Genomic DNA, 18,129 nt, shown 5'->3' with positions numbered 1-18,129 from the left:
GGGGTCAGTTGATTGTTTGTCGATCTATGCTTCCAAGTCGAGAAGCCTCTGGCATGTTGGACAAAGTTTAGAGTATTTTTGACCTCCCATTGTATGCAAGAGTACCTCGGGCGCTGTTCAATCCAGAAAGATATTTTGGCATAAGTAGCTTTCTGGGGCAAGTCTCGAGTCTCGGCGAGTCAGTGTCGTGATCACCGCGTAAATAGTCATCTGGACACTTGTCTCCTCGAGTCCATCAAGTCTAGCGTCATTCTTCAACAGAAAAACATTATATACACCCAGAACGATGCAAAGATTGCTGCATAGTAAACTTGATGTGAGATACAATAACCGCTACCTCTACATTTTGAACGATAGGCCGGTGTGTTTGTGGATGGTTTTAAAAGATACACGATAATTAGGACCACGACTGATCAGGCAACGCGAAGTTCTCTTTAAATGGTGCTATAACTTAGTTCATTCGTCAAACATATACAGCCCGAAGATACACGCGGTCTCTCAATACAATGAAACGGAGGAACCTGTGGGGGAGTCATCTTCAAGGGCCCCGGGCAGACGCGCTTCTCTCGCTGGCGGATCGGCAAGTAACTACGATCAGCTCGTCTTACGCACACCTTTGAAGATTTTTGCACCTTCCGGCACGAATCATAAGTCTCTTATTTTTCAGCTTCAACAAGAATGTGCATGTAGTCGTACAGTGTCTCAGGGGAGAGGGCGGCACTTGACTGAGGCTGCATGTCTTGCTGACTGTGTTCAGCAGTCATGCGCTAAATCAAGCTTTTCCCAAAATAATCCCGGGAGTGTTACCAACCCGTGGCTTACCTCTACCCTCAAGCAGCTAAATACCTAGATATCCTCGCACCCTTCGCTTCTGTCCCTTGAGGATGGGCTTTTCTCTGATTCCCCGTCACTAGACACTCGCGAGATCTGGAAGTGCGTAGACCCAGGTATGCTCAGCCGATAAACTATCACATCGTCATCATGATTGGCACCGTGCCCTCTTTCACCAACACCCTAGGGCCTCTGACGACAGAATGGGCCCAACCAGCTTCTTGCACAACCGGCTTCGCAGCCAACGACCGCGAGGCATGGCTCAATCAACGTTGCACAGATGACTCATTTGGAGCCAACCCGGACTGCTGGCCGCCTCGGACTGAAGGGGCGGCCTCGCGGTCGGGCGCGCTTTCGACATGGGGCATATATTCCCCTGGAACTGTTTGCCCCAGCGGCAAGGTGGCCGCATGCTCCTTTGACGGATCTGAAAGCACCGGGGGCTTCCAGTTCTACTTTCATCCCGGGTCCTCTCAGACTGCAATCGGTTGCTGTCCCTCGTCAGTGCCAACCAGTTTCCCAGATTCACTCGGTCTATCCCCCTCTGTCTGTCACACTTTCATGGCCGGGGATAAGCTAACCAGTTGAGAGTGGTTTCCCAGAGGCTACTTCTGTTATGGTGACCAGAAATGCGCACTATCAATATCCTCATCCACCATTGTCACAGCACAATGTTCTCGTACTTCAGCCGTTGACGTAGCTACTGTCACAATTCCGTATACCACGACTGAGAACTCATCGGTTGCGACGATAACGATGTTCACTGGCTACGCGCCATTATTGCAACTTATGTACGAAAGCTCAGATATTTCGACATCAACACCGTCTGCCTCCACAGCGTCCCCTTCGAGCGGCCAAGGGGCATCGGGAAATCAGGGGTTGTCAACTGGTGCATCGGCGGGTATCGGGGTTGGCGTCGGATCAGGCATCATACTGGTCGCCATGGCTGCACTCTGGATTTGGCGGACGAGGCGGAAGAATGCAAGAGCGACGGTATCAAACTATGGCTCGTATACGGAGAACCTCCGGGACAGCAGGCATGGCGGGTCAGGGGCCAAAAGCCCCCTTGAGTTACAAGGGCACGTTACAGTACCAGAAATTGGCTCTAGCGCAACATCGCAGGGAATGGCCGTAGGAGAGATGGATGGGTCACAACCGAATACTGCACGCGTATCGCCCATAGAGCTAGCATGATCTAACTTGCAGGATCTCTGTCGTCCCCAATGACGGAACTTTTCAACTCCGAAGATACCTAACATTGAAGACATGGGTTCAATAGATCTCACCTGGGCCATATCTCAGAAACTCTACAGCTGGGTTACTTTGGGGTTAAGAAAAGCAGCATGGATTCAGAAGCTTACTGAAATCAGTACAGCGATGGTGCACATGTGTATTACCTCTACCTAGGTATGTATTCTGGGTACCCGCTTACCCGGACACGATGAAGTTGCCTTTGACAAGCTGAACTTGTATTGCTCAATTCTCCCCAGTCTTGACAAAGCAGGGTTAACCTGATCTGAAGATTTTACTGTCCCCGGAATGAAATATGCAATTTGAGATATGAATTATCTCAGGGGGCAACCGAAGGTCTGACCCCCGGGTAGCCCCACTACGTGTGGCACAGCTTCTCACCAACAGCTGCTTTGAGCAAATCCTACTGGTGCCCGCCACTGATCTATCGTTATTAAAGGCCAATCTGCGCCGGTCTCAGTGCTGGCAGATTCACCTCACCCTGATTCATTTCATCAAATCCAAGCTACGTGCGACGCTGTTATAGTTATACGCTTGAATCAATGACCCGAGAATAACAATCAACAGCAGCACCAGGCATATCATCATCACACTGCCATCGGTTTTATCTCACTTTCAACAATCCTCCAGCCAAGATGGTGAAGCTTGACTTCGATCTACAACGGGACGTGCCCGAGCTAACCGGGAAAGTCTTGCTCATCACGGGTGGTAAGCAAGCTGGTCCCAAACAATATAGCGATGCGACGGCCTCTCATGTCCAACTCAGGCACAAAGGGCCTCGGAGCTGCGGCGGCAAAGATGCTTGCGAGCCGCAATCCCGCCAAGATCTACATCACCGGCCGGGGCCAGGGCGCGGCTCAGCAGGTGATTTCGGAAATCAAGTCTGCGGGATCAACCGCAAAGGTGGAATGGATAAGTTGTGACCACGCCGACCTGTACTCCGTCAGGGAGACAGCGGAAAAGATCATAGCCCGGGAATCCCGCCTGGACATGCTCATGGCAAATGCCGGCATCAGTAAGCTGTTCAAATTGTTGCCAAACACGTTCATGGTCATGTCCTCAAAAAACACCCTCCTCAACAGTAGTGTCAGGCCCATTGTGACTGCGATCGTCTGTAAGACCATCGATAGGAGCTGTGACTGATCATGAACTGCAGTGGCTCTCCCACCCGGACTCACCACTGATGGCTACGAGCTTCACTTCGGGATCAACCACGTGGCCCATGCTTTGTTGATTAGACTGCTTCTCCCATTGCTACAAAAGACGGTTAAGAGTCACGGCGAGGCACGAGTGATCACTGTCTCAAGCCTGGCGCTCGTGCTAGCACCCAAGGGCGGGATAGTCTTTGATGATCTCAAGACCGCTCAGGCATACTGGGTTCTTGGTAAATGGCAGCGATATGCCCAGAGCAAGCTAGCCAACTTGCTGTATGGGCGCGAGCTCGCGAGGCGGTACCCCGAGATCTTGACGCTGGTGGCCGATCCAGGACCAAGTAATACAGGACTAGTGACAAGTTTGGGGTGGTTGGATAAGATGATCGTGTACTTGGGCAATTGGAACAAGTTCCTTGATGATGACCAGGGTCACTGGAACCAGGTGTGGCTGGTCGGCATGTCCAAGGATGAGGCTAAATCAGGAGAGATGTATGAACCCATTGGTATCCCTAGCAAGTCTTACACCGAGTACTGTCTCGATGAGAAGTTGGCATCCAGGTTATGGGATTGGACAGAGGAAGAGCTCGGGCCATGGTTGAGCTAAGGGGTTCGACATTGAATCTGTTTAGGAGGAACGGACTAAACAGACTGGAAAACCCTATGTCGGCGGTCCCAAAGCTCATCCCACATTGATCGATCTACATCAACTAGCATCTAGACTCATTATTGAAATATGCTAGCACTGGGGGATGGTGTAGTGGCATTTTACAGGTTTAAATCTTCAAAATTGCATCTGCACAAGGCCGCTCTGGTGGGCCCCCTTGAACAAGGGAAGGACCATCGCCGGAGTTGGTATCTTCCAGGTCGGATGCCCTCGTTCTCCCTCCGCGCTTTCTCCATCGTCAGCTTCCTAATTCACAGAGCCGAGAAAAGTCCGAACTCAGGGACTTTATTCTTTCTTCTTCTCGACACGTACAGGGAGGGCGCCAGCATTTTCCGTGTGAAGGACACCAGGCATCTTGAACAGACAAGCCGGCACACGTACGTGCCCCAACTCCAAGGATCGGTGATTTCAGTATTCAAGCCGCAGTGGCTCGCATCTTGACCTTTCAACTGCTCTTCGACAGTAAAAACCTTCCGACTGAATCCCGCCTTATGACGCGAAGCGTTTTGAAGTCCTACAGAGTCTTTAGCACTTAGAGATGGCCCCGGGGGTGTTAGGACCATCTCGACATAGGGACCCTAGCGATGCACCCTGAGTAACATTTACATTTCCATAAGCCATATTCAAACCGTCCAATGAGGTACACACTCCAGGAGCGGAAGTGCAACACCGAAATGATGCATCGCGATCATTCTGCTCCACATGGCAGCAAAATGGTCTTCGTCGAGCATGACTCACTCACTCATACGCATGATGCGGATAAGTGATAAAACCTAGACACAGATGAAGTGATATCAATGGCTACAAAACTGAGCCCATATTCCTGAGGTCCTCAATAGAACCAGCATTGATGGACTCGGAGACCATACGATGACAGTCTATGATGTAATTATTCATAGATTAATGGTTTGGTGTTGACGTGGAAATTGATTACTCGTTTGCTCTATTCTGCTCAAAAGTGTCAATGTTTTCTCTACCTAGGTACCTATCGGCATTCCCGTGTCTAACAGGATATCCGTCAAGTTTGCTGTTGTTAGGCTTGCTCTTGCCCGCCCGCATCGAGACATTTCTGCACTTGACTGTCTACACCTCTGGATATTTTCTCTGCCTTGCTCCAGATTCTGTAGCAAGCATACTAGTGTGCGTGTATCGGGATGGGAGAGCAATAGGTCAAGTTTCACCGGGTCCGAAGCATCAGATCGGCAAGCCCGGAAGCCTAGAACCAGGAGGGTTGCGACAAACTAAAGAAATGATCCATTCATTGGGCTATACCGAGCTCATGTTTCCCTTTCCCTCAGGTGCTAGTGCAGGGTGCCATACAAGCGCGCGATGACAAATTGAATCCATGGATTGTACCTGCTCGGGCCCTCCCTTGCTTGCTTTAACCGGCAGTCTGTTTCGCGACACTTTCGCTCGTTCTCTAATACGCCACCTGGAATCACCAACATTTATAAAAAATCAAGGTTTCTCCTGGGCTGAATTCGACGGAGCCTTTGCTCTCCATCTCTTTTGTCAATCTCAACTCCTCCCATCGACCTCACCTCAATCTTCAACTACGTCTCAAGTCCTCCTATTCTCAATATATATATGAAATACCTTTACAAAAGCTTGGGTACATTGTCACGACAATGAAACATCCATGCCGATCTGGCAATGATCTGGCAAACTGTCCGGCAGGAATACGCGTGCACCAAGGACAGAGACATTGCCCTCGCTCTCTTTGCGGTGGTACTGCGTGTGTGAGTTCTCTAATTTCCATCAATGGCACTTTCTGACTTGAAAATAGCTCATACGTCAATCACCCGACTCACCGGGCGATATCCTGCCTCATGGCTGAGGGGCACCTCGAGGCAGCATTCGAGTTCTGGAAGAACTATGGCCACAAGAAGCAGATGGCGTACCGGAACGACCCCTCACGACCTGTTCTTGAGCATCGTCGACTGCCACGATGTATGATCACCTAGATTTGACCTGCGGGTCAAATCACCGTCATCAAACATCACCAACCTCTCTTCCTCCACGCATGAAAGTCCATCCCAGAGCATCTGATTACGACCTTGAAGATCCTCCTCAGGTATTCAGGGACCCCGAAGCGACACTGTTGACTGAAGACGCTCACAAGTGCGACCGGATGCTCAGCGTCTCTCCTTCCTCTTACTCGGATAATGGCTGGGGAAATGGAAGAGCAACGGGACGCCCACCAGATGACGGAGTGTTTTAAGAGACAGGAAGCCGGCACATTTTCCACGGAGAGAAAAGCTATTACCGTCTCCGTTCTGGCAGCTAGTGGCGCCAACTGTGGCACACTGTCTGGCACTTTCACTCCGGACCCGTGGACGTCAGGACGTCTGGTCCCATGCGGTCAACATGTGGAGACAACGTCGCTTCCACGTCGTATTGTTTCTCCACGACAACATCCACCTTTGCAGGCATCATTGGCGAGCAGCGCCCAGAACACGGTCGTGCCTACCAAGCGCAAGCAAGGGAAGAACAACAATGAGCGGCGACGTAAGCTTGTTGAGGGATTGATGAAGGAGACGGACAGGCAGCGTAATGAGTGCTGGGGGCTCCTGGCTGAACGAACAGCGGCCACTGACCGATGGATGCGCCCTGTACCAGATGGGAATCTGCAGCGACAAGGATGCGCTGCGTTGGGCTCTGATGAGTGGGTAACACAACATACGAACCCTCGACTTCTTGGCTAGAGCTTCAAGCCTTGACTTTGATGGCTCTGTGTGTTTCGCGTTAGCTTCGCAGTCGGCCACACCTCAGTAACAACAGCCAGATGGCTGAACCAATGGTCCTTCCCGTGGGGACTGAAAGCCGTCAGTGCCTGTGGAAGATTATCAGCAACATAGCGGAGAATGCAAGGTGCATCGCATGACGAGGCAGAGACAAGTCACATACTTCCAAGAACACTTCAGCCCAGCCATTCATCAGACACACATGAAGGCTGACAGAGAGGTTGAGTAAGAGGACGCCGAGTTATACTGTCCTGAATGCGACCAGGCCCCGCAGACGAAGGAGCAATGAGACGCCCACCTGGCCAGCGACGCCCACAAGATACCCCGCCGCAACTGCTTGGCCGTGATGGCCCCGGGCGATGTGCCTATTGGGGCCTCACACACCCTATCAAATTTCCGCCATCCGTCAAGAGCCTCAATTATTCTGATCAATATGGGAGAAGACTGATGGATTCATTATTCCCTGCCGGGGCTACTTCGCCCGACAATGACCACGAGAAGCAGGGCACCACCCACAAGAATCTAGTCACCACCCACAAGAATCTAGTCACCACCCACAAGAAGCTATACACCAACTATAAGAACCTGGTCAGTGAAAACAATAAGCTGGCCGAGGATGTAAAGCAGGCCACACAAAATGGTGCTGCTGCTGTAGAAGAACTCGGGAAGTTGGAGGAAGAAATGGTGGTCGTCAACAAGACAAAGGCGATGTATCTTAAGAATTACCTCTCCATCCGAGGAACCATATGAGCTTCAAGCCAGCGTGACGTCTTCACGGCCGACGCTGGCAGCCCCTAGACACATTCCCCGCAGATCTCGCAATCATTGCGGAGCTGTCGAGGGTCCTCAAGGACCAGACGATGCATGTGTCCTGGCAGGAGCGCAAGTCCAGGCGCGGGAGTGGGCGTCTCACCAACGAGATGGCCATTATGGTCGGGTTACGCCCGGGCCGGAGGAACATACGGAGACAACGGGCGGATCACCTCGCGCGGCGGGCAGGGTGGATACCACGAGCAGCGAGCATGAGGCGGACAACATCAGGCAGTGTACCTGGCTTGCCGCAGCCCTCGATAACATGACCGTCATCCGGGAGAGGGCCAGCTCGAACACTAGCATGCCTCTGGGCGGAACTCCCAAACCAAACAAGCATCGCTGCAATGATAATTGTACGAGATCGCAGATCGCCCCCAACGAACAAGCCAGTCCCCACCCCTTCGGAGAGGTCTCTCTATCACTGGATGGACTCGGTGGTCCGAACCATACAGCAACCAGTGGGCATCAACTTCCGCGTTGAACAGCAGCCTCTGTGGGTGCATCTCTCGGCCCTCTTGGGACTCACAACATCTCACTATCCTCAACAAAGCGTCTTTCGGCGACGCACTGGAAAGACTCGGAACACCGCCCGATCAAGGCCTAAGCAGTCGTGAGATCGTGGCTAGAAATACACAGACTGTTCCTTTTTGAGCACAAGTATCTCCTCCCTACCATCACCATAGACGCTCGTTTCTGTGACATTCGAGTCGCCCTACGAGGTCCCCCTCAGGATCCTGCAACACCTACCCCCGGCCAAACACACATTCCTCGCAAACAAGCATCAAGTCACATCAAGACATACCATATCCACAACATACAGTTTAAAACAAGCTCCCGTATGAGGGATTTGGCGGAGAGCTCGACGGGGCCGACAAGTCCGGGCGCGCGGACCGCACCAACCTTGGAATCCTCGAACACTTTGGAGGTCAGCTTGCGGACGTGACGGGCGACAACACCGATATGTTCTCTATCCACTTCCTGTTGATCCGCGTATGCCAGATATCAATGCTGTGTCTGTCCTGGATTCATGAGGTTGGATCTTTCAGATATTGTATGCATAGGATTAACCGAAGACGGAAGATGCATGTACTTAGGTATTTTTTGGGCTGGATAGACATAGACGGAACATATACACTTTAAGCTTCGCATACCTACCTGAATACCATTAACTGTAAGAGTCATCAAGATCTCTGCAGTGCTGATCTATTCACTGGTAGTACTAGGCAAACTTAGGTATACCTGTTCGGACCCGCCTGGGGTAGACGTTTCTGCACTCCAAGGCTATGCATATGCTCTCAATTAAATAATACGATACTGTAGTCTCGTCTCATGACTGCTTCGCCATCGTGCCGTCGCAGATTAGCCCTTGGGCTACTTGTGTCGACGACTCTAGTCAATGGCGCCGTCGGGAGCGATGCCTCCTAGCCTTGTCTGTACGGCACGAGGCTGAGGCCACATGCCCAGTCTTCTCACACCGCTGTGAGCAACCCCTTTCTTGAACGCTGGGTCTTGAAGGCTCACCACTGTATGGAGGCGCGATATATGTCTTCGCAACTTATGCGGAAGCGAACCCAGTCAGTGACCTGGCTCATTCCGAGCATCTGGAAGACTGCGGATGCGCCGAGATATCTTCCAAGGTTATCGATTACAACTCGGGTACCATCGTCCTGGACTTGTACATGCTAGGAATGTTGTTCGGTCTAGTGTCATTCAGAATGGTGAGAACGAAGCTACTTGTGATTAGCATGAATGGCGTTGGCACTTGCATGCTGGTGGTGACAGTGGCAACCTGCCCGGCCCTGCTGGACGCACCAGCCGGCAGACTTCTAAACAGCAGATGACCAGAGTTCCTCAGAATCGCACAAATTAGAACGTTTGCAGGTGCTAAAGGTGGGGTGATTCCCAGGGAAATTCATTCGTGTTCATGTTGCGCAACAGTCTTCTGCATCTCTCACTCTTGCGTTGCTGCTGCATTTTACCCTCATGTAAGCCAGGTCAACAGGTAATGGCATATCACCCCGCGCTCCGATTCACCCTAGAGCACACCTTGAACGAGACAGGTGAATAGCATCCTTCGGTAGCTCGACGTTGTTTATCTGGGCCCTGCTTCCGTCACAGCCTGCGTCCTTGCCAGCCCCCAACTCCACCACCTCGCGAAGTTCCCGATCAAGACTGTCCGGAAACGGCATTCAGCATCCCCTCCTCCTCAGTACAACAACCGTTCCTGGTGGTGCTCCACTGCCTTCGGCGTGGCGTTTTCACATCATCGCCCGAATTTTCAGGCCATCTTGCATCTCAATCGGGCCCGCGGGAAACAAACGTGCTGCTCCGGTGTCAAGAGTTTCACGGTAAACACGACCGACGACATAACTGCCAATTTGAACAGGACTGCGATCCCGCGCCCTGCTGTACTTCCAAATCAGCTCAAGCCGATGAATTTCTGGTAGAACGAATCAATCTGGCCCCCTCCCCGACCCAACATCCGATCGCAAGCATCACCTCCAAAAGGAACACTGCCGACCATCACAACACCAATCCAACGCAGTGATACCTGCTTTCGGCTGACAGCATCCTGCGACCAGAATACTCAGGACGCCGCGGCTTCCACCATGGATTCGTTCGATCACTCTTATACATTACCTCCCACCCCACCGAGGGCTAGCAGCCAAGGCAGAAGAAATGCGTCTCCCGTCTGGTGGAAGTTGTCGTGCGAGAACAGCCAATCCACCAGCCGCACCGGCGAGTGTCCCGAGGACAGGCCGAGTACTCAGTATACAACACCGCAGAAGATGACACAACAATCACAGCCACCTGTTCAATTCGAAGCCCCCGGTCCAGTCGATCCCGCCGACACGACCGAGCACGACCCAGCAAAGTCCGGATCCCGCCTGCGACGTCGACCCGCCGTGGTCGCCCTCTCCAAGCAGTATCTGCAATCAGACAACTGCACTACCGTCGAGCACCACGAGACCTACACTGCTCAACGACAAACTATACTGCCACCTGTCTCGGCCCAGGCTAGTCGGAACTGGGCTAAATATCGCGCGTCTCGCCGCTTTCCGCTGTCCACAGGCACGACGGACCAGCCTGCCAAGAATAAGATTTACAGCGGCAGCCGATGGCCCAGCGCACAGACGGAGGGAACCACCTCGGAGGCCTGCCTATCCGATGACGACGTCGACAGCACAGGCCAGCGGTATGGCCATCAAACCAACTTTACAATCAGATCGGGCGCGGAGGGAACATGGGCCAGACCCCCCATCGCCTCCGAGGACACCGCGAGCGTCAGGGTAGTCGGGGGTGTGACTGCGCACACTCGCATCGTGCAGCACTCTGAGACACCAGAGTTGCCGCCACAACGGGCGGAGTTTCTCAACGCCCACTCGAGTGGTGCGCGTTACGAATCACCCCTCCTGCCGTCGAGGCGAGATCTCAGCAGCGCACAGGATCATGCGGGAGAGGAGAGGAGGCCTCGTGGCATTCAACCCTCCACAGCAGGACTCGACAACATGCTGTCAGTTTCAGCGATCCCAAAACACCAGATTCGGGGACAAGCAGCAATGCGTGTCGAGACAAGCCCGCGTCGGGAATGGAGTGGCCATGGAGATGGCTTGGTCAAGCTCGCAGCCACAGGCCACGGGGATGACCAGTCGAACCCCAAGAAGGGGCTGCTCGATGCTGACAACATGCTGTCACAACGACCAGAAGCTTCCGCCCGCGTGCCACGGCAAGACAGTGGTGCCATTGAACTCCCGCGCCTTTCCCAAAAACTACCCTTTGTCCCTGGTCTCCCAGCAGACCCACGACCTAGAGGTGGCTTCGTGCTAGGCCGGGCACAAGCAGTCAGGATGTCCAAGCCAGGAGAGGCAAGACTGGTCAAGCTGCCCGCAAAGCAGCCATCCCCTTTCAACATCAACTGCCTCAGTTCTGAGGAGGCAGATCTGATGGCTTCAATGGGTGCTGTTGCCAGATCCTCACGCAACAACAGTGCGTGGGCCGATGATGACAAATGCGGTGAGAGGGGCAGCTCGAACATCGATGCTACCGCAGAGACGCTGTTACCAAAACAAGGTCTTCGGCCGTCCGGTAATCCCCGGGTAATGCCCCGAGGAAAAGCAGGCGCAGCTTGTTCATCCAAGCAGCCGGTGGACGAGGACTCCGGGGATGGGCATGAAGATGGGATGTTCCATCAACGTGTACAGCGACTCAAGACGAATGGCCACATGGCCAGCCGAGACGTCCGCCATCCTCCCTCTCAAGAAAAGCCCCGAAACGGCGGCAACCAAAGAGGTGTGACAGAGGAGCAATCAGAGATGCCTTCCAATCTCAACAGCCCGCCATCGGGAATCCCTGGGAACGAAAACCCCGATCCCAGAGATAGTGGCTGCCCGTCTCTGATTAGTGACGATGGGCGAGAGTCGACTTCTTCTCCACGCGACATGGCCTACGAGCTTGCTCGAGCGCAGATATTCCAGGAGCCGCATGGCATCTCTGGGTGGGAGACAGACGAGACAGCCTCGACGGTGGCTCCACATGAGGCTCTCTCAAAGAGCAGCCTCGACCTCTTCGACATCAGCACAGATGAAAAAGAGCTGGTGTCTGGGGCAGATAGCAGTGAGGAGGACGACAATGACGAGACTGCCAGCGGCGGCAACGGCGGTGGGCGGTGGCACCGGGAACCGCAGGCACCAACCTCACCTTTCTCTCACCATCATGACAACGACCTCCTCCAAAGTCACCTTCAAGAGCGATTTCCAGGCGGCAGCACACCTGTAATACAGGCCTACGAGCTCGGTCTGTATGCCAGGTGCGCACTCCTCCGGTGGATGCACTCCACGGCAGACGCGCCCGGCAGCCCCGGGATGCACGACGAGTCCGGCCTCTGGTGGGAGCTGCTGAGGCTCGAGGATAGCTACCGGCTGCGGTACAGTGACGAGACGAGGGCCGAGAAGGCACGGCCTGATCTGTCCCCCGATGTACGTGCTTTCCTTAGGGGGGTATTCCCGCCGTCGGATGCATAGGGGATAGGAGACGATGCCCTCGTGGGACAGCCGCTGAGGTTTCTTGGGGGCTACTGACTGGGCTCCGTGTTTGGGTGCGCTGCGTGTTGTCCACGGACACGAGGGGTGTGGAAAGAAGCGGCAAAGCTGTCTTTATTGAGGTGTCGGGAAGGACTTGAGAGACTGGCGTACGAATGGTCAAGGAAGGTGCCGTCAGGTGACACATCGTCCTTCGAGAGAATAAACTCAGGAACGATGTTGTAGACCGACTGCTAGACTCTGAATATATCATACTAGAAGAAAAGACATCTGCGCCTCTGTTGTGAAATTACCCTACCTGTCATCATGGTCGAAGAAGAGTCGAAGGTCTTGTTAAGGTTTTGAGCCTCTCTCTCCAGGCGCTCCACAAGCCTGAGGATCGGCGGAATGGCCAGGTGCAGCAAGTACCTAGGTACCTGCAGTAGCCACGCAGCGGCCCAGATCGAGGAGCTTGGGCCTGGCGGGGCAACTGCTCCGGCCCTGACGTCCCCTGACGTCACTTGGTCGTCTCGATATTAGCAGGTAGGACAGACCTCTCAACAAAGCAAGAGCCGCTGTGTGTCGCCTCGGCCGTCGAGGTCGTGTTTTCAGACATGCTTCTCCTCATCATCCAGATGGCCATCCACATTTGAAGCCGACAAGATGGGCCGAATTGAAGCAATCGCACGTTCGATCGTGCGGACGATCCTCAACGGTGCCAAGAAGAGGTCGCGTTCGCCCATCGCGTACATCCTGGCCCTCGTCTCCACCATCTTCTCGTTCTACCAGCTGCCTCTCCACAAGCACCGCCCCGAGGTCTTTGCCAATCTCCGCCAGCAACACTGGAAAGTTGACGACGAGGAATATCTGGCCTCTTTCCGTGTAGAAGATGGTGGCAAGCCAGAAGATGCGCTGAAGCCCCTGGCAGACCTTGGCTTCTCTGGCTCAGTAAGACCTCCTCCGTTATCATGTCTCCCCCTTGTGGGGTGGCTCAACTGACTTCTCCGTGCTACAGTCCTTCTTCTCAACAGCTGACCAGAAATACCTGGTCAAGTCTGTACCGCGCCACCACGAACACACCTTCTTCCGCAATGACCTCCTGGACATGTACGCAGCCTACATGGGGTCCCACCCCCGGACCCTCGTCATCCGCATCTGCGACTTCCTGGCCAGCTCCGGCCTGGCCATCGGCCACCAGCTCGGTACAGCGCCGAACCACCACATCGTCATGGAGAATATAATGTACGGCCAGGACGAGGCAACAAGGAACGGCGCCCCCAAGTGGGAGAACTGGGACCTGAAGCCCACGAGCTACTTCTACCCAGAGCGGGACATCGCCGACGGCAGGCTCACGAGCGAGGCCACCAAGGACCAGCTCGCCGACGAGTTCAACGACAAGATCATCCTCACCGCCGACCAGGCGCACGAGTTCTGGCGCAACCTGGAGGAGGACACCCGCATGCTGGCACACTACAACGCCGTCGACTACTCGCTCTTCCTCGTGCGCATGAACGCACGGCAGGCCGAGAACGCCATCGGCGACGGCCCGTCCTCGTCCGGATCCGCAGCTGAGAACGTGGTGGACGCGCTGCCCCGCGACCCGCCCGCCGTGCCTCCCGAGCCGCCCTCCTGGAGGACCGGGGTGGCAAGCGCGGATGGGAAGTATGTCTACCGCGCGGCCATCCTCGACTTCTTCTGGGCCAAGCACAAGGTCCAGCCCAGGGTCATGACCTTCCTGGTCAACACGTACAACAAGCTCATCCACCACCATGGCCCGATGAGCATCACCACCACGCCGGACGAGTACAGGGAGAGGTTCCTGAAGCTCTGTCATGATATAGTGGAGGTCCGGGACGCTGGGTCCGGGTCGTGATTGGTGATTTACTGGATTGTATGATACCCCTTAGCGTAACGGGCTGCTCCTTAATGAATACCCTCGATTTTATCAGATCCCCATGAAGGCGAAATGTATGTCCTCGGACATATACGGAATAGAAGCGAAACCACTTATCAGATCCCTGGCCCATCTGGGATTGCTCATCAACCTCAAGTGATTGTGACACTCGTGTTCGGGCTACCTTGCTTCCTTCTATGTCGGATCCTCTCTCGATCCCATGACGACCGCACGGCTTGGAGGCAACGATTGAGACTACCCTAGGGTACGGCGATCTACGCCAGCCCATTATACCCAGCCCCTCCTTGCCCACATATTGTGAAGTGATCGTGACTGGCATTATAGCCCAGGGACAACAAGAATTATAGAACATCATCCTGGGTCAAACCCGCTGGTCGGCGCCGGTCCCGCGGTTACCTGATGTAACCCAGCCTGGTCTTTAGGCCCGAGGTCTTTAGGCCCCAGATAGGCCAGGGCAGCCGGGCCGCCGGAAATGCATGCCCACGGCGTCATTACTGAAGTGGTAAATGTGTTCTAATACGCGCAGCACCCCCATGACCCACGAGCTGGAACACCTACCCGGAGGCAGGGGTAAAGATAGCAATAAACCTCGGCGGCAAAGTTCCTCGCGGCCACGGAGTCGAAACATGCGAGGCTGATCGTGTCGTCTGCGGCGTCGTAGCCGCCGTCGATACAGGTGCGTAACGGGGCCTTCCAAGGTAGATGGCGCCGATGTATGTGGTTTCGCTTCTACTCCGTATACGCCTGAGGACATACATAGCGCTTGAAAAAGACACAGTGTCGATACCTAGGTAACTATAGTTATAATACAATATGTTCTTGAATGTCAAAAAAAGCCCATTTCCAGTATAATATTTGACCATTAAGAACCGATCTACACACGCCTGATGCTACAAAAGACTTACAACTACCTTGGTTGCTATGAATTTGTGTGGAACTTTATCAAAGCCCCCCGGGGGGGGGCTCTCCGCACATCATCCACGTATTTCCCACGATCGACACGCCTTACTATGATACCGCCGCTTGCTCGAAAGGTAGGTTAATCGATTGGGACTGTGCCCAGCTCGGTCCAATCGGTGCCATTCAACGCAACTTCGATCACATTTCCCTCTCGTTGGAAGTAACACCTGTTGGCTTGGACCGAAGCCACTTCGAGGTCCAGATCGTACCCATAGGAATCCCTCTGCGTCATGGGCATGGTCACGCACGCGATGCTTGTCCCGTTGTCTGCGATGCTGAGAGCCGCGGGCTGTGTCGTGACCCACTGAGAGTGGTTGTCAAGATGAACCGTACTAATTCGTGACGAGGGCTCTTGGTAGAGCACATAGGTGTTGACGAGGCCTTCGCTGCTCTCCGGCCTGGCCGTAGTGAAGGCCGCGAAGGAGCCGCCGGGCGCGAGGGAGATCAACGGGAACCTTGCGTCTGCATGTGGGCCCAGCCGGGCACGTTAGTTCGGTATGCAAGCGAAGGGGCTTGCTGGAACTTACCACTGCGCCAGCTATCTATGAATGTGTTATTTTCTTCGGCATAGCCCTTGTGGGGCTGTATAAACGCTAGTTCCCCAGTGATGGCTTGATAGAACAGGCCGTAATTTCGCCACCAGGACAGGCTCGTCATGTTTGTACCCGTTGGTACCACTGCCAACTTGCTTCCGGCCATAGAATTGGCGTCAGGCACAAGCCAACCGCTCCAGTTGCCCGTCTGAGAGTATTCAATGTCAGAGGCTGGGTTATCGTGCCACATGGCCACTGCATGGTCCGTATCGAGGTGGGCATAGAACGGCCAGTATCCTGCCAGGGATGTACCCGTACTATCGTCCTTGAATGCATCATTGAAGCCCTGATATTGATGGTACCTGCCCCCGTTGTTCGTGTTATACTTTGCGCGCAAGAATGCACCCGACCGGACATAGAAGAGATCTGGCTGGGGCTATCATAATGTGGCCGTTGTCAGGATTATCCCTTCCCACAAGTCTGGGTGTCGTCAAGCACAATGGACTCTGCTCACCTGATACTTGGCACCCCACAGAACCATTGTAGCTGCCAAACCTGTGTCATTGGCCGCATTATCTGATTCTGGGCTTCCCACCTCCCTGCTTTTCGCCCAGTTGGAATTCTTGTATGTGGATGCGTTCAGGGGATCGTCGTACGTCGACCATCGAAGTGTGCCGTCAGGACTTTGGTAATACAACAAGATTTGCACACCTCCTTGGCTCTTCCTCCATGCAGTCACAGATAGACTGGACCCTTGCTTGATAAGAGACGGTTTGTCGGGATCAGGGGTTGTCGTGTTTGGAATGCCTGAAGTGCTCGGAGAGGAGCTCGAGCTGCCGCCAACTGCCCTAGATCCCAAGACACCACCTACAACTGCTGCAGTAATGCCTAGAATGAGAGCGATAGCCACAAGAATGAGCTTCTTGCTGGATCTGGGTTTGCCAGGAGGACTTGAAGAAGGGGTAAATTCCTTCCCCGTCTTGGGTGCACTCCCCGAGCCTGGGACATCTGGGAACGTGCCTCCGGAACTGGAGTTGGAACCGTCGACTTGTAAGCCTTCATGGTTAGGTCTGATCGCTATCTTGCCTATACGACCATCCAGCATCCTGTCGTTGCGATCTGTGCCGACTTGGAGGTCTTGGGCGAGCACGGGCAGGCCCTGATCGTGAGCAGGAACATGTCCGGCGAGTACAGGCTCAGGATCCGGCTGGCCGTCTCTCTCTGCCGGAATCATGATGTCAGATAATAAATTGATATGTTCTGATCTGTGAATGTTCGCCGCCTGGATGTCGGTGCTGGGATTGCCGGTAATGAACCTTGATCGTTCGCCTCAAGTGCTCGATAATGTCAAGTGCCTCACCAGATGGCAAACTTGCAAAATGTTGGCTATACAGAACTATAAATGTGATGCCCTTGGTTCGAGGACGTGAGGGACTTCCAAAGTACAGGGGAGACCTGGATTACCAGCAACTTTCCTCGATCAATGCTGACAAGATCATTTATGTGTGAGACCTCGTCTCGGATCGCACAAGACACATCGCGTAGTCCCGAGCCGTGAGTCACGACGTAAAGTTCTGATTCAACTGTGCTGAGCGATCGAATCGTCATTAGGAGCTGGTCGCCAAGAGGAGAAGGAGATGTCTCTCAGATGCGTTGGGGTGTGGCACAGCATCAGCTGTAGGCTCATGTGCGACCGGCAAAATGAATGCAAAGCAGAATACACGTTATTACACACGTCAGCACCAGCCGGACTCCAATCCGTTTGGGAATGAAGATACTGGCAAAGAGGCAGATCAGGCTGCGAGGGGCCAAAACTTGCTTCTTGATAGTTACTGTCGCCCTGAACAAGATACTGCGAATAGGAGACAAATGTCTTAAACCACATATTAAATGGCATTCAGGTGACTTTCCCATCACGTCTTCCTTCCCCCATTGAATGGCAATCATCTGGCGCTGCAATTTCCACTGCTTGGATTTAGCACTCCTGTAATCTTTCTTCAGCCCACATACTTCTGTTCCCTGCCACGTCAGTCTCTGAGGCATCTTTTGAATTGAGACCAGAATACCCCGGTGGAAGGAGCAGTGCTCATACTCAGGCAACATGCGGACACCAAGCTGCACCAGAGTCCTCATCATGGTCATCCTCTTAGTCTTAATTGTCTGGCTACTTGTGTTCCGCGGGGGGTTGGAGAAGGTGAGTGACGGGAAGATGCAGTGCCCCTTTTGCAGTGGATGCCACAGCGCGC

At 53.8% G+C, this 18,129-nt stretch overlaps 4 protein-coding genes across 4 annotated transcripts; 3 read left to right on the top strand and 1 right to left on the bottom strand.

The window, feature by feature from the left end:
• Window positions 1–2,717: 2,717 nt before the first annotated feature.
• KVR01_012952 (uncharacterized protein) lies at window positions 2,718–4,076 on the top strand (the record flags this gene model as incomplete). The annotated part of the gene is made up of 3 exons (XM_044783261.1): window positions 2,718–2,790; window positions 2,849–3,097; window positions 3,239–4,076. 3 exons carry the CDS (start codon window positions 2,718–2,720, stop codon window positions 3,838–3,840), a joined length of 924 nt encoding a protein of 307 aa, XP_044638108.1. The 3' UTR covers window positions 3,841–4,076.
• Window positions 4,077–9,413: 5,337 nt separating this feature from the next.
• Window positions 9,414–12,801, top strand: KVR01_012965 (uncharacterized protein). The gene has a single exon (XM_044788581.1). It carries the CDS (start codon window positions 10,067–10,069, stop codon window positions 12,476–12,478), a length of 2,412 nt encoding a protein of 803 aa, XP_044638121.1. The 5' UTR covers window positions 9,414–10,066; the 3' UTR covers window positions 12,479–12,801.
• A 236-nt stretch (window positions 12,802–13,037) lies between these two features.
• KVR01_012988 (uncharacterized protein) lies at window positions 13,038–14,425 on the top strand. Its single transcript, XM_044789770.1, has 2 exons — window positions 13,038–13,423; window positions 13,491–14,425. The coding sequence occupies exons 1-2, from the start codon at window positions 13,139–13,141 to the stop codon at window positions 14,346–14,348; spliced, it is 1,143 nt and encodes a 380-aa protein (XP_044638144.1). The 5' UTR covers window positions 13,038–13,138; the 3' UTR covers window positions 14,349–14,425.
• A 1,004-nt stretch (window positions 14,426–15,429) lies between these two features.
• On the bottom strand, window positions 15,430–16,424 carry KVR01_012960 (uncharacterized protein; the record flags this gene model as incomplete). The annotated part of the gene is made up of 3 exons (XM_044783442.1): window positions 15,430–15,812; window positions 15,878–16,319; window positions 16,398–16,424. The coding sequence occupies 3 exons, from the start codon at window positions 16,422–16,424 to the stop codon at window positions 15,430–15,432; spliced, it is 852 nt and encodes a 283-aa protein (XP_044638116.1).
• Window positions 16,425–18,129: the final 1,705 nt, after the last annotated feature.

Source organism: Diaporthe batatas, assembly GCF_019321695.1.
Source record: "Diaporthe batatas strain CRI 302-4 chromosome Unknown Contig00022, whole genome shotgun sequence".
Taxonomy (NCBI): domain Eukaryota; kingdom Fungi; phylum Ascomycota; class Sordariomycetes; order Diaporthales; family Diaporthaceae; genus Diaporthe; species Diaporthe batatas.
The sequence above is the reverse complement of the archived record's forward strand: the minus strand, read 5'-3'. Positions and strand labels throughout refer to the sequence as shown.